This window comes from Aedes albopictus, chromosome 1 (assembly GCF_035046485.1).
Source record: "Aedes albopictus strain Foshan chromosome 1, AalbF5, whole genome shotgun sequence".
Lineage (NCBI taxonomy): Eukaryota > Metazoa > Arthropoda > Insecta > Diptera > Culicidae > Aedes > Aedes albopictus.
The window spans coordinates 5,345,878-5,360,397 of NC_085136.1; the positions used below are offsets into that span (position 1 = coordinate 5,345,878).

Below are 14,520 nucleotides of genomic sequence, written 5' to 3' on the forward strand. Positions count from 1 at the left end.
AATGATGTCTTTAAAGTTGTTTGAGGGTATTTGAAAAACTTTTAGAGAAAAAAAAACACTGGGAGTAATATTAATCGTGGATTTATGCTAGATGTCATATAATTGAAATTTTTCTTCGATTTACTCTTCAAATATTTTTTTTATTATTTTTCTGTAGCAAGGTGACTTTTAGCCTCTAAACTTGCCAAATAGCACAGGATGGTCAAAGGCTTCTAACATTTTTTTCTCGAATTTTTATTTTCCATCGATTTTTAAAATAAACCGTTTATGCTTAATCTTCCTCCGGTGTTCGGATCAATATGACCTGGATAGCACCTTTTAGGTGCCATATCTCTCAATCCTGGTTAATCTTTAGCCAAAAACTTGTTTTCACCGTTTTGACTGATAAATTGGCCGTTACTGGCTGGACAGTAAAGTTACGTTTGAGCTATTCGGGTCATATTGTCCTGGATTTGGCACAACGATTTCACACTCATTTCTCAATAAACTAATAATGTTTTTATTGGAAAATGGGGAGAGAGCCGAAGAACGAACTACTTCGCTTGACGGTTGAAACGAAAAAGAAAGATTTTATTCACTACGTGGTGCAATTCAAAAAGACATGGCCTACCATGATTGACATCATTGGGTATTGCGGGTAATGTTCGATATTACATATGCTAACACTCCTCCTCGAACTTACTTGGCAATAGCCCTAACTGCTTGTTCAATAATCTAATCCTACATTGTTGCAAAGGTTTAGATAGTATATCCGCAAGCATGTTTTCAGTTGGACAATATTGCAAACTAATCTGTTTCTTCTCTTGCAGATCCCTAACATAGAAATATTTAGTTTCAAAGTGCTTCGATTGTTTTTCAATTCGATCACTACAAACTAGCTTTATACAACTTTGGTTGTCTTCGTAGGTTGGTACTGGTTCCAACACGTCCTCGCCGAAATCCGCTAGCAGCTTCTTCAACCAAGTGAGCTCCTGGCAAGCCTCTGCCAACGCCATGAACTCCGCTTCTGTGGAGGATAGTGCAACGCAACTTTGCTTCCTGGATGCCCTGCTGATGATACTGCCTCCGAGGCGAATCAGGAAACCGGTGTTGGATTTCCGGTCACGGTGGTCAGCATCCGCAAACAGCTCCAAACCAAGTTCGACGACCCAAGGTGCAACCTATAGTCGCATGTAGCCTTCACGTACCTGAGAACTCATTTGGCCTCCTGCCAATCCAATTGCGTGGGGCAGCTCGACTTCTGTGCCAGAATCGATGTACTGACCGCTATGTCCGGACATGAATGGACAGCCACGTACACCTCGCCCTTTTTTTACGTCCATGCATGGCTAAGCGACAAATAATTCTACCGCCAAGACAATGAGCAATCTCAACATTTTAATATTTTTTAAAACATCTCCGTGATTAGGAGAAGTGTACAAAAATATAAAAATGTCTTTTTTAATTATTATTTTGGCAGTAGAATTTTATTTCGCTAAGCCAATAGTGGACGTAAAACGAGGTTTAGGTGTACAACAGACCTCCAATCAGGCTGAGATACTGCGCGTTGCTCGGCAGTCGATTCTCCTCCTCCTTCTGCTGTAGGTAGGCTGGATCCAACGGTATCTTCGACGGTTTGGCATCCTTCAGACCGTGTCTCTCTACAAGCTTCGTAATGTAGCTGCGCTGGTTTAGCTTGAATCCGCCGGAATCTTGTTCCACCTCTATCCCAAGGAACTGTTTCACGTCCCCCAGGTTGGCAACCTCGAACTTCTGCCGCAGCTCTTGGAAAATCGTGGGGAATTCGTGCTCTCTCCGAGTGGCAATCAGCATGTCGTCGACGTAGAGCAGGATATACGCTATTGATTTGCTTCTTCGTCGGACGTACAGGCATGGATCCGCTTCTGAAGGCTTGAATCCCATTTCCCGGAGCACCTCGTCGATCCGCAGGTTCCATACACGAGCGGATTGCTTCAGCCCGCCGTATATGCTTCTCCGTAACCGGCAAACTGTGCTCCGGCTGCCTAATGTAGATGGGCTCGTTCAGCTTCCCATGAAGGTACGCAGTCTTGACATCCACATGTTTCACCAGCATTCGGCGCCGGCTTGCGATGGTCAGAAGCGAACGAAATGTGGCCTGTTTGGCGACAGGAGCGAAAACCTCGTCAAAGTCGACGCCAAACTTCTGCGAGCACCCCTGGGCCACTAGCCTGGTCTTGTGCCGGACGACGTTCCCCATCCTCCTTCGTCTTGAACAGCCACTTACAACCTATGGCTTTTCGGTTCGGTGGCAACTCGACCAGTTCCCATGTACCGTTCTCGATGTGCGATTGATACTCATCGTCCATCGCAGCTCTCCACAGGTCGCTTTGTTGACAATTTAACGACTCGGATGGGGTACGTGGATCGTTGGTCTTCGTCTGGTTTGGTGACGACGAATCCCTGCGGCAAGCGGCTTGCTTGAGCTTCAGGACCATCATCGTGCTCGGCGGTTGCCGTGCTGTCGTCAGGTTCGCCTGTAAAACGGGTGGAGGGTAGTCCAGTTGTTTTGAAAAAAATAAGCGCTCCCTGCCGCTTCGCCTCAACGCCGGTGACTCGGGCGGATTTGAAGATGTGCACGACGGGAGCGCAGGAGTTGTCACAGTGTCATCTGGAATAGGACCCACGATATCGCTGTATTCGCTGTCGGAATCGTCTTCGTCGAATGGTAATGCCGTTGCTTGCTCGGTGCTACCTTGCACGGTAGGTTCCCTTTCGCAGGCAGCCGATTCCCACTCGAATTCGTCATCCAGGTCCAGTCGAATCGTTTTTCGTGCTTCTGTTGATTTGACATTGCTAGCGGCCTGAGCCGCTCCTCCTTCACGGATGAAACTCACATCTCGACGCTTGATTACTTGCTTCGCTTTCGGGTCCCACAGGCGGTACGCCTTAATGTCTTCATCGAACACAGTTAGAATACATTCGTGCGCCTTTGCATCCCACTTCTTACGCTTCTGCTTCGGTATGTGGGCCATCACCGACGACCCAAAAACACGGACGTGTACTAGACTCGGCTTCTAACCGCTCCACATTTCCTCCGGTGTCTTATCGTGCCCCTTCGTCGGAGAACGATTAACTTGGTACACAGCCGTTGCTGCCGCTTCTGCCCAAAAATTCTTCGGTAGGTTTGCTTCAAAGAGCATACACCGCGCACGCTCCACAATGGTGCGGATTACACGCTCCGCCAGCCCGTTTTCTCGGGCGTGGAGTCGACCGAAGTTTGGTGGCGGACTAGGTGGCGGATTCCCAATCGCTTCAGATGGTCACCCAAAAGCTTGTTGGTAAACTCTTTCCCGTTGTCCGTACGTAGCACTTTTAATTTCTTACCAGTCTGTCTTTCAGCTGAGCGCCGGAAATCTTCGAAGGCCTTGAACACGCTTTCCGCCGACTTCTCGGCTAGGAAGTATACGCTGATTCTCCGCGAATTGTCATCGATGAAGGTGAGATAATACCGGCTACCACCCAACGAGTCCGTCTTCATTGGTCCACAGATGTCGGAGTGTACCAGTTCCAAAAGCTCCGTCGCTCTTAAACTGACATTGCTGAAAGGCAAACGAGAAAGCTTACCTAACGCGCAAATCCTGCAGTTTTCATCCTTCTTGGCTACGTCGCTGAATTCGAGGCCCGACACCAGGCCGCCCCTCAGGCGCTGCAGACTGTTGAAATTGATGTGACCCATCCTTCTGTGCCACAGATCAGCGGTGACCACCGGCGCGCATGCCAGTGCTTTCGTAGACGGGAGTTGGTCCAGCTTGAATAGACCATTCGTTCAACTTCCGGTAGCAATGATGTGTCCCTCAAGATTTTTCACTGTGACACCGTCGGTGGTGAACGTGACGGTGTGCCCTCGTTGCACGATTTGATTCACGGATAGCAGGTTTGCCGACAGCTCCGGAATCACGTGGACTTCGTGCACCTCGATCGGAAAGTCTTCTGGACAGCATTCAGGTCTCAGCTTCATGCTTCTCTTTGCAACAACTTCCATCGAACCTCGGTTGGCAGCGACCACCGTGCCACCATGCCGTCGGACGTTTTCCAGCGAACTTTCCGGAAAGGAAGTACCAGTTGATATCATCTTCGGAAATCGCAGAAAGAACCGTACATCACGCGTTGCCGTTCCTGGGATCCTTCTGAGGACATTCCCGGGCAATGTGGCCGTACTTCTGGCGCCGTCGGCACTTGGCCCCTTACCTTGAGGCGCTGGGTCGGCTTGCTTCGGTTCCGGAATTCTCCAGTGCCATTATCATCGGCCGATACTCTTCTGACAGGCCCGTCAGTAGGAGAGTGCCGATACATTCCTCGCTGATGTCGAACCCGATGCCACGCAACTGATGGGCGGTTGCTACGGTCGTGTTGACGTACGTTTCCATGGATCCGTTGGTTGCTAGGGACGCCGTAATTAATTTTCGCAGCAAACCAACTTTTCGCATGAGTCCCGTGTCTTCAAACGCCGATTCTAGCTTGGATCACGCTTCCTTGGCTGTTTTCGCTTCACGCACGTGGACGTAGTTGACCGGGTTAAGCAGCAGAATAATTTCCCCCCGCGGTCTTCTGTCCTTCAACGGGTCGACGACAGGATCCGTTCCGTCCGGTGTCGGCTTAACTGCTTCCCACAGGTCTTCCAGTTGGAGAAACGTCTGGACCACAAACTTCCACGTGTGCCAATTTTATCGCCCCACTAGACGCTCGATCGACGGCAAACTCGTTGAACTGTGCACCCCATGGTGCACCCGCTGAGCAGCAGCACCATCACCAACCTGCTGGGAACTTCCTGGCGCGTTCATCGTTCGCACAAATTTCGCGAATTATACTTTTCGAGAAGAAAAAAAAAATGGCTAAAACTCTGGCCCATAACCTATTGGAAAATGGGAAGAGAGCCGAAGAACTAACTACTACTTGACGGTTGAAACGAAAAAGAAAGATTTTATTCATTACGTGGTACAATTCAAAAAGGCATGGCCTACCATGATTGACATCATTGGGTATTGCGGGAAATGTTCAATATTACATATGCTAACAGTTTTGTACTCAAAATTATCGTTAAAGCTTAAATTTTGCGGGTCCAGCTCAACACTAAGGTTTGGTGGGATGTGGAACCGACACCAAAGGGACCATGGTTTGGCCATTTCCGAAAGAGCGTATTCTTGGCAATAAATTATGCAAAATACAGCTAATTTGAACTTTTGAAGAACCGAATTCACCGGAAAAAGCAGCAGTAAAGTAACCCAATCACAACTAAGTCAACTGACCAGATGAGCTATGGCTATCAGGTGACCACGGGACTAAATCTTGAGGCCCCGAAACGGCTTCCCGGAGACCCCCGAGAGGTGGCCATTTTACAAATTTGGAGAATCCATGCCGTGCGACATATCAAAAGTTGCAGAATTTTTTGAGGAATACATTAGTTAACATTTCAGACGAGGCGCTGTTCATAAACCACATAGATCAAATTCTGGTCATCTCTAACCACTCCCCCTCTCCCCAGTAGACTTTTGTCCACACAAGAATTTTAAAAATTATATGAAGCGTAGACTTTGGTCAGACCCCTCCCCCTCTCTCCCCAAACGTCTACGTGGTTTATGAATGGTAATCAAGATTGGCCACTTGGTGGTCCTGATACCGGTTCCCAAGGCTGCAGAGATGTGGCAAATTCTCGCGTTTTTTTAACCCAGAAATGTGGCCAATTCTCACATTTTGTATGACCGTTCCATATGGTACATAAAAATTGGCAGAATCCCATAGAGTATTCTAAATGACTGTAAAATCGTTGTGCCGAATTCGGGTCAATTAAGATGAAATGGGAGAACGTCCAGTTGCATTTTTGACTCGCGTTTTTAAGAGCATCAATCTCGTCATCCACAAATTGCCCTAAAACGAAAATGCTACACAATATTTACCACGAGTGGGCAAGGCTACTAATTGCTTTTCCAGGTCTGTGTGTTATTTAGATGACAAGATCTGTGCTTTCGGTATTTGCAAGGCAGCCATTGTGATGGCCGTCTTTGGATTCCCTCTATGTCCTTAAACGTATCTTTTTGAAAACCTTCGACAGGTTAATCACAATTTTAATCATGACTTGAAAAAAAAGATTTATTTATTTCATTAATACACACAGCTAATCGCGTTCGGTAACTTTTACCGAAATATCAACCGCTGAGCGTTCGGTAATGGGTTTTCAACGAAATTCCGAAAAAAATAAACAAATTTCGGTAAAATGTTATCGTTTATCTGCCACACTCTAACGAACTTCGGTGAAAGTTGCTACCTTTACCGATTTTTATAAACTTAACGGTTGAGATTTCAGTAAAACATTACCAAAGTCGGTGATTTTTTCTAACTGTGCACAATACATTTTTTGACAAGTGGGTGCTATAGATAGACTCGGCAAGTGAGATTCATATCTTCCCTGTGTGCACCGGCGTGATGTTTTTTACTCTCCCGCATAAATTGCTAGTGATACATGTACATATGAATGGGTGAGTTCGTTTCATGCTATTATTTTATTGAGAAAATGTTAAAGACTATTACAGTTAAGACTCGACTATCAGGAGTCAGGTTCTGGGGCTTCCCGGGCTTATGTCGGGGGAACGGATTTCAATCCCGGGCCCGTCACTTTCCTTCTACTTTGTATTTTCCTATATACTTTCTCCTTGCTTTCTTTATATACAACTAATATATATTCACATGTTCATAGCCATCGCGATGCATCGCTAGAACTAAAACGGGTTTAAAAAGCCGTTTCTCTTCGTACGATGCCGCATTATCTTCTTCTTCTTCTTTGTGGCTCTACGTCCCCACTGGGACTTGGCCTGCCTCGCTTCAACTTAGTGTTCTTTAAGCACTTCCACAGTTATTAATTGAAGGGATTTCTTTGCCTGCCATTGTATGAATTTGTCTATTCTGAGGCAAGTACAATGATACACTATGCCTAGGGAGTCGAGTAAATTCTCCCGACCGGAACGGGAATCGAACCCGCCGTTTCCGGATTGGCGATCCATAGCCTTAACCACTAAGCTAACTGGAGACCCGATTGTCAAATGTATTCAGAATTAATAAAGTTTTCCAAGAAAGTGTATGTTCAATGTCTATGCAGTCTTCCCTGTCGAGGCGGCCGTCGGTACCGTTCATTATTATTGACGGTGTGTTTGTGGGAAATGAGTCGTCTTTCAATCAAAACGTGAATAATTTGCGATATCTTTTGCTATAATAATTCTTCTTCTTTCTTTATGAGTAAAAACATCGATCGGATTTTCAGCAATTCCATTTAATTTTTAATCTCGAAAATGTTACCTTGATCCCTGATACACAAAATTGGCATCAGAACACCCAATGTAACGAAGGCTCCCCGCACTTGATCCCACAACCGATGATATTCAAATCCGACCGTGCACGTGCGGGCATTTAAAAATTCCAATTCTTCCAATTTGCGTTATAATAATTCATTCCCGAAGCGGGCTTTGTTGGCTGTTGCTCAGCGCGTGGTGGTGGATTGCATTCTTTACGTCAAGTGATGGTTATTACCATAAATTTTCCAGAGAGTTGAACACCCGGTTCGTTCCACTGCACTCTGTACCTCTGCGTGGATGGTGTTGGAGCCAATTTCCTACAAGAAGCTCAAGTGAGAATTCCACATTTTTAAGCTCGAAATTCGGCAGAAGGAATCTCAGCATGAATCCGCTTTTGGACGGGGGTCAACATCCTTTTCGCTGTTGTTGGGATGCTCACTGGCTCGTCGGGCGTCCGAGTTGTTGTTGACTCAAACAATAAGCATTTACGCATCGGTTCGCGTTACGAGGGTGAACCGTTTACGGCTAAGAATATATTGCGAGAAGGGGATACTCTTTCAGTGACACATTTAATGAGACGAATTTTTTTTTATCAGTTGACGCTTTCTTGTTTTATCGGTGATTCAACAAACTTCACGCTGTGTTCCTCTCAGCTACTGTTCGGCTAGAAAATATGTAAGTTTGGATGTTGTTGAATAATTTAAGAACGAGAGATACTACGGATTGGAACGGCGACCATGAGCGGGAATAATTTGTGTGACCAATCAAATGTGCTTGCTGCCACAATGAAGAATGGTATTTAAACCTTTTGAATTGCCAGTGGCAGTAGTGTGAGCAATAAGTCAACCGAAATGGAAACCAATTTATACAAGTGGCGCCATATAATTATAACCCACGATCATCAAAGGTGATCGTGCGCATTATTGGGTTCAATTTCTATACGGGGCTTTTCATCTCAGGTCATATTAAAATCGTACGAAGGAAAGATAATCTTTCCTTAAAATGTTATTTAATAAACGTAGCAATCGCTGTTACTTTATAGCAACAACATCTCCACTAGGAGGCCATCCATTAACCCTTTGAGGATGTTAGGAGTGGCGCACCACGTCCAGCGTAGTGCACGTTCAGCGTGCCTTACTGGGTCATATTGACCCCAAGATCTTACTAGAGTTAAGGATAAACTTCTTGAAATCAATGCCTAACATTGCATCAGAACCTCAAATTAACGGTCAGCGATCCTATCTGGATCATATTGATCCCAACAGCCTACTAGGATTAATGAGATTTGGGCGCCTTAAATCGCGAGTAGGTGTAAAAGTCGGCCATTGTGCCGACCATCTTGGAATTCTTGCGAGCTTGTCCTTAAGAGTACAAATGCCCCGAACGCCCAGCGTCCTATAAATAGGACAGTCTTTTTGATGTGAAAATCTTCAGAACTATGCAAAATTTTAGAATACTTTCTTCATAGAAGATGTTCTCCTCATCCATACCTTGTTCATAGTGGGCAATATACGTGCCTATTTACTATGGGCTCCAGAAGAAACTGCGGTCAAAAAAGATTCACCCCCGCACCAAATGTACCATGTACAAGACGCCCATTAGACCGGTGGTTCTCTACGGACACGAGACATGGACGATGCTCGAGGAGGACCTGCAAGCACTCGGAGTTTTCGAGCGACGCGTGCTAAGGACGATCTTCGGCGGCGTGCAGGAGAACGGTGTGTGGCGGAGAAGGATGAACCACTAGCTCGCTGCACTCTACGGTTAACCCAACATCCTGAAAGTGGCTAAAGCTGGACGGATACGGTGGGCAGGGCATGTTGCAAGAATGCCGGACAACAACCCTGCAAAGTTGGTGTTTGCTAACCATCCGGTTGGTACAAGAAGGTGTGGAGCGTAGAGAGCACGATGGGCGGACTGCAGCTGCAAATCGAGGAATTATGGCGGCAAATTGTTGATTCAGTGTTATCATGGAATTGATGTTGAACTAAATAAATGAATGAATGAGACATTCCCTATGATCCCACATCATAGTTGTAGGGGTATTGGAATTCAAGATGGCGGCCAAAACTCCAGAATGTAGGCTATTTAACGACAATGCTGCTTTGGATACTATGCAATATGGGTATCTATCGATCGGGCTTCATGAGTAGAACTCAAAAATGAATATCCGACGCCATTGTAAAATCCTATATGGCGGACTCTATCCAAGTTGGCGGCCACGGAATGGTAGTTTGAACCATAATACCATGCAATATGGGTTGGGTATCTATCGATCGGGCTCGATGAGTAGAAGTCAAAAAGCGATATTCGACGCCATTCTTAAATCCAAGATGGCGGATCATAATCCAATATGGCGGCCACGAAATGGTAGTTTGATCTTTAATACCATCCAATATGGATATCTATCGATTGGACATGATGAGTAAAAGGATAGAGGGTCAGGGCAGATGGTAGGGTAGACGGTAGATGGTCGGATAGAGGGTTTGGGGTGGAAGGTTAGGGTAGAGAGTAAGGTAGATGGTAGGGAAGAGGGTGATGAAGATAGAGCGTAGGGTAGAGAGTTAGGATAAAGGGCAAAGAAGACAGTGAGGGTAAAGAGTTGGGTGAAGAAGTGATATGAGATTAGATGAGATGAGATTTTCTTGAGATACCTTGCCGGAATTTCTTCAGGCATTTCGCTCGAGAATCTTCCTAGGATTTCTCCCGGGATTCATCGATTTGAAAAATCCTGAAAGGATTCTTTTAGTTATTCTTTTCTGCACTCCATCAGGGATTCGTGTTGGAATTCCTTCAAAGATTTCATCCGGGACTCCTGCTGAGATTCTGTAAGATTCCTCAAAAAAAAAAAAAATGAAAAAATATAGATTTTTGCCGAGATTTCTATCAGGCAATCCTAGATTTTTTAGGTATTCGTGCCGGAATTTCTAATGGGATTCTTTTAAAAGTTCTTCCCGATTTTTTTTAGGGAATTATTCAATAATTTCTTCCGGGACATCTTCTATGCATCTATGTTCTTGCAGGAATTCTTGCTCAGCTTCCAGCCGGGATTCCTGTCATGATCTCTCTAAGGATTCCATCAGGTATTCTTTTCGGGATTCCTTCAGGAATAACTTCAGGGATTTCTGTCAGATTTGGTTTAGAAAATCCTGAAAGGATTCTTTCAGAAGTTCTAGCCAGCATTCTTTCATGGATTTCAGCTGGAATTACTTCACAGATTCATCCTAGTATACTTTCAAAGAGTACTGTCGAAATATATTCAGAAAATCCTAGTGGAATCCTAGTGCCGGGATCAGCATCCTTGCTAGCTTCTCAGGAGTTTTTCTGGCATTCCTCTCGGGATTTATATAGTAATTTCTCCCGGTAGTTCTTCTGTGATTATATCGGGGATTCCTACCAACCTTTCACCTGAGATTTTTTCCAGATATGCGTCCCAGAATTCCTTCAGGAAATCCTCCCGGGGTTGCTTTAGAAAATCTTGATAGGTTTAGTTCAAGTGTTCTAGTCGGCATTCCTTTAGGGATTACTGCTGAGGTTCCTTCAAAGATCCCTTCGGAGATTTCGTAAAGCATAGGTTCCCAAACTTTTTGGGTGCGCGACCCCCTTTTGCCAGTAGACGTGCTTTCGGCGACCCACCATAGAAATTCCCTCATTTGTTGTCCGTTACAGCAATTTATTCAACTGTCCCTCGCGACCCCCTGGATGAAGGCCGGCGACCCCCCTGCGGGGTCGCGACCCACAGTTTGGGAAACCATGTCGTAAAGGATTCCTTTAGGGGTCCTGCTAGGATTGCTCCAGGGATTCTAACTTGTATTCTTTCAAATATTCCTGAGATTCTTCAGAATCATGCGGGATTCTTTTACGTATTCATACGAGGATTTCTGCAGGGGTCCCTCCAAAGATTTTTCCTGTTTTTTTTGACATTCTCTCGGGATTTCTTCAATTATTCTTTCAAGGGGTCCTGCCGAGCTTCCAGCCAGGAATCCTTCCGTGATTTCTTTAAGGATCCTATCATTAAATCTGTACGGGATATCTTTTGTGACTTTCATAGATTCCTTCCAATCATGAGTTACAGCTAACGATAGTGGAACAGTAACAGAAAAATAGAGAAACAGGGAGAAATAGGCTTTTTGATATCTCAAGTAAACCATGATGTCATCGGACAATCATTTTCTTATAGTTATCCTCTCTTTCACTAATTATAGATGCATTGTATCTATACGGATCAGAACACAACAAACGATAGTATAAAATTTGTGTCTTAGACTTCCATTTTTTGTGAAATCATGTTTACTTCATTGGAACATGACTGCTGATACATTTTTTTAAGAAAATTACAAATATAAGACACCTTAGGCGTTAACGAATCAAATATAGGCTTCTGTGTTGAAATACATTGTCGTTATTATGTGGCTAATCAATAAAGCATAGCATAAACTTGGTAGTTTGGGTTGATCATGAGATCTTGAGGAGAAACCATTATCTGTGCAAAATCTAATTTCTGTAGTATGTTAACGTTTAGTTAAGCTACGAATAGTGAGCACTCTTCATTTGATTTGTTTTTGATATTTAAATTTGAGAAATGTTGAACACTGCAGTTGACACTACATGAAATTACATGGACCATGCATACTTTTAGGCGTTCATTGGGTTAGATTTCTGCCTAAACTATCAAGTCCTTTTTCTATTCTTTTTGAGTGTTAATCATCTCTCTTTCTGGTCTAGAGCTGTATAGTATCTATACGGATCAGAATATAACAATATCCTAGAAGTTGTGCTGAAATAGAACTCGAGAAAATTATCAGATATTGAGGACCTACATTGAAGATTTTTTTGGAACTAGACCATAGACTTCTTTTTTTTTCATCAATTCATGCTTTTTTTATTGGAACTTGACCTATGATAACATATTTGTGTCGACCTTGGGCGTTAACGGGTTAAAGTAAGCTTCAGGTATTTTTCCGACTTTCATACCAGGAATTTCACCAAAAATAATGCCAGAAGCTGGTTCACAAATGCATAGCGAAATTTTCTCGTAAAATCGTGCATGGTTCCCCCGATTTATAGCAAGAAGCCACTTTATCGACTGAATTGAAAATTTCTCCCGTACGTTAATCACTGTGGAATTCAAAGTAGCCTTATTCATCACCTTCGCAACACACATGGTGTTTGCCCTACCTCCAACAGCTGATAATGGTGGTCAAATCTTTGCCGTTGTTGCCTTGAATAACTTATCAGCAGCCATTTGTCCGACAATATTGGCAATAAGCGATTGCTCTGTCCCCTTATCTGTAGGACCTGTAGAGGATTACGACCCATCACATTTTGGAAATATTGTTCGTTCCCCAAATCCTCGGTTATTGATGCTTGATCAATGGATCAATATCTAGTAGTATAGATGTGTCGACGACCCACTCAGGTCGCTGATGGTGGAACCCCTTCGAAGCGTTCGAAGTCATCGACGTCATGGTGTCGGGATTCTACTGATGTATAGCAAGTTGTTGCTCCACATTAAAAACCACCATCGGGAGTAAACAAACGCAGACTGCAAACAGGTTTCCGCTGTTCACTGATCTAGAGTCGTAAAGGAGCCGTTTGGTTATCAGTTGAGGAATCTCGTTGATATTTCTATCGCGCCTGACACAATCTACACTGCCGTTCGAAAGTGTGGGGTCGACAAAGTAAAATAGCAGAAGGAATCAACAAAACCATGCTGAATGTATTTTTTTATCCATTTTTTTCGAAACAATAATGCGGATCCGGTGTGATGGTTACAGCTCTTGACTATCACGCCGGGAACCTCGGATCGAGTCCCACTGAATCATACAAAAATGATAGTTTTTTCTTCGGAAGGACAGTGAAGCCGTGGGCATCGAGATGAACTAGCCCTGGACTACAAATTTCGAATAAAGATTGTGGTGGGTTACGTACTTGCTTCTTGACAGTTGGAGTGGTCATGAATTGAACTCCTGTCATCAGCCTACTTGATGAGTACCAAACTACCACAAAGATAATAAAATGTCATTAGCTTTCTAGGGTCTAGAGTATCCTAAAACCTGCCACACTATTGAGGCATAAACTATGCCGCATAATATTATTTAATAACTTTGGGATTATATAACATAAAGCTGACTCCAGCAGAGACTTGTGTCAAAAAGAAAAAAAAATAAGAAAAAAAATGTGATGCTGTTCAAAGAAATCTCTTGAATTTCATGGAATTTTAATACAGAAGAAAAAGAAAAAATGAAAGAAAAAGAGAAAAGACTAAATGACATAATAGCAGAGATAAAAATATTGTCCTCTTCATATGCTTTATATAGGGATGATCACATACTTTAACTCGAGAGTGTGCACTACAATAATATAGTGTAGGTACTGTATAGTATTGCAAGGGTATGATATCCATTGCACCCGGTCGTGCACGATCCGATTGCATTAGAGCACTTGCATTAAGCATGGAAATGACCGTATCCATCCGTCTCGCGCGCTGTGGTGGTTGCTGGTGATAAGAAACTGTTTACCTTCGCAGCTGTCTGGTGGTTGTTCTGTCCTTTCCTCGCTTGACGATTTTCGTCGATGTGCAAGTGTTCTCTTCTTCATTTGGCGTAACATCCCAAATGCTTCTCGGCTAAAACCATTAGGAAAAATTTCTGAACCGACCGGAAATTGAACTCGTCATCCTCAGCATGGTCTTACTAAATTCCCGCGCATTTACAGTAACATAAATTAAAAACTAAACAAAACCATTCTAAAACAACAAGTTCTCTTAAGGCGAAACTGGAAGCATTTCCTCATTTTTTTGGTTTTTGATTTTTTATTAAATATCGAAGCAATATTTTCAAAATCGGTTTTCGTGCACATGTAGAGCATGGATCAAGGTATCTTCTGATTTTTTTTTGTGGTGGAAAAAGTTTTCCATTTTCTCAGAAACCATTTTTTTGTGAAATTATTTTCAAAAAAACGCAAAAACGAAAAACATTTTCCACCACGAAAAAATCAGAAGATACCTTGATCCATGTGTACGAAAATCGATTTAAAAAATATTGCTTCGTTATTTTATAAAAAATCAAAAACCAAAAAGTGAGGAAATTGATCCAGTTTCGCCTTAAGAGCCGTACCACTTTGCTAGATGTTTGCCGCAACATAGCATGAAAAAGTAAACGGGGTAGCTCAAACAAATACACCCGATTCTTTTTAATTGCACAGGATGGGTTTT

At 43.6% G+C, this 14,520-nt stretch overlaps 2 protein-coding genes across 3 annotated transcripts in view; both read right to left on the minus strand.

The window, feature by feature from the left end:
* Positions 1–14,520, minus strand: part of LOC109405351 (solute carrier family 53 member 1-like) — a 553,430-nt gene that overhangs the window by 42,548 nt on the left and 496,362 nt on the right. Inside the window, exon 1 of one of the 2 annotated variants that reach the window (XM_062843177.1) lies at positions 9,959–9,996. The exons of the other annotated variant lie outside the window; for it this stretch is intronic. The gene's annotated coding sequence lies outside the window, so the exon portion shown is untranslated. Of the gene's footprint in view, positions 1–9,958; positions 9,997–14,520 lie in introns of those variants that run through there. 2 annotated transcript variants of the gene reach the window in all.
* Positions 1,504–1,902, minus strand: LOC134288667 (uncharacterized). Its single transcript, XM_062854203.1, has one exon. The coding sequence runs from the start codon at positions 1,900–1,902 to the stop codon at positions 1,504–1,506; it is 399 nt and encodes a 132-aa protein (XP_062710187.1).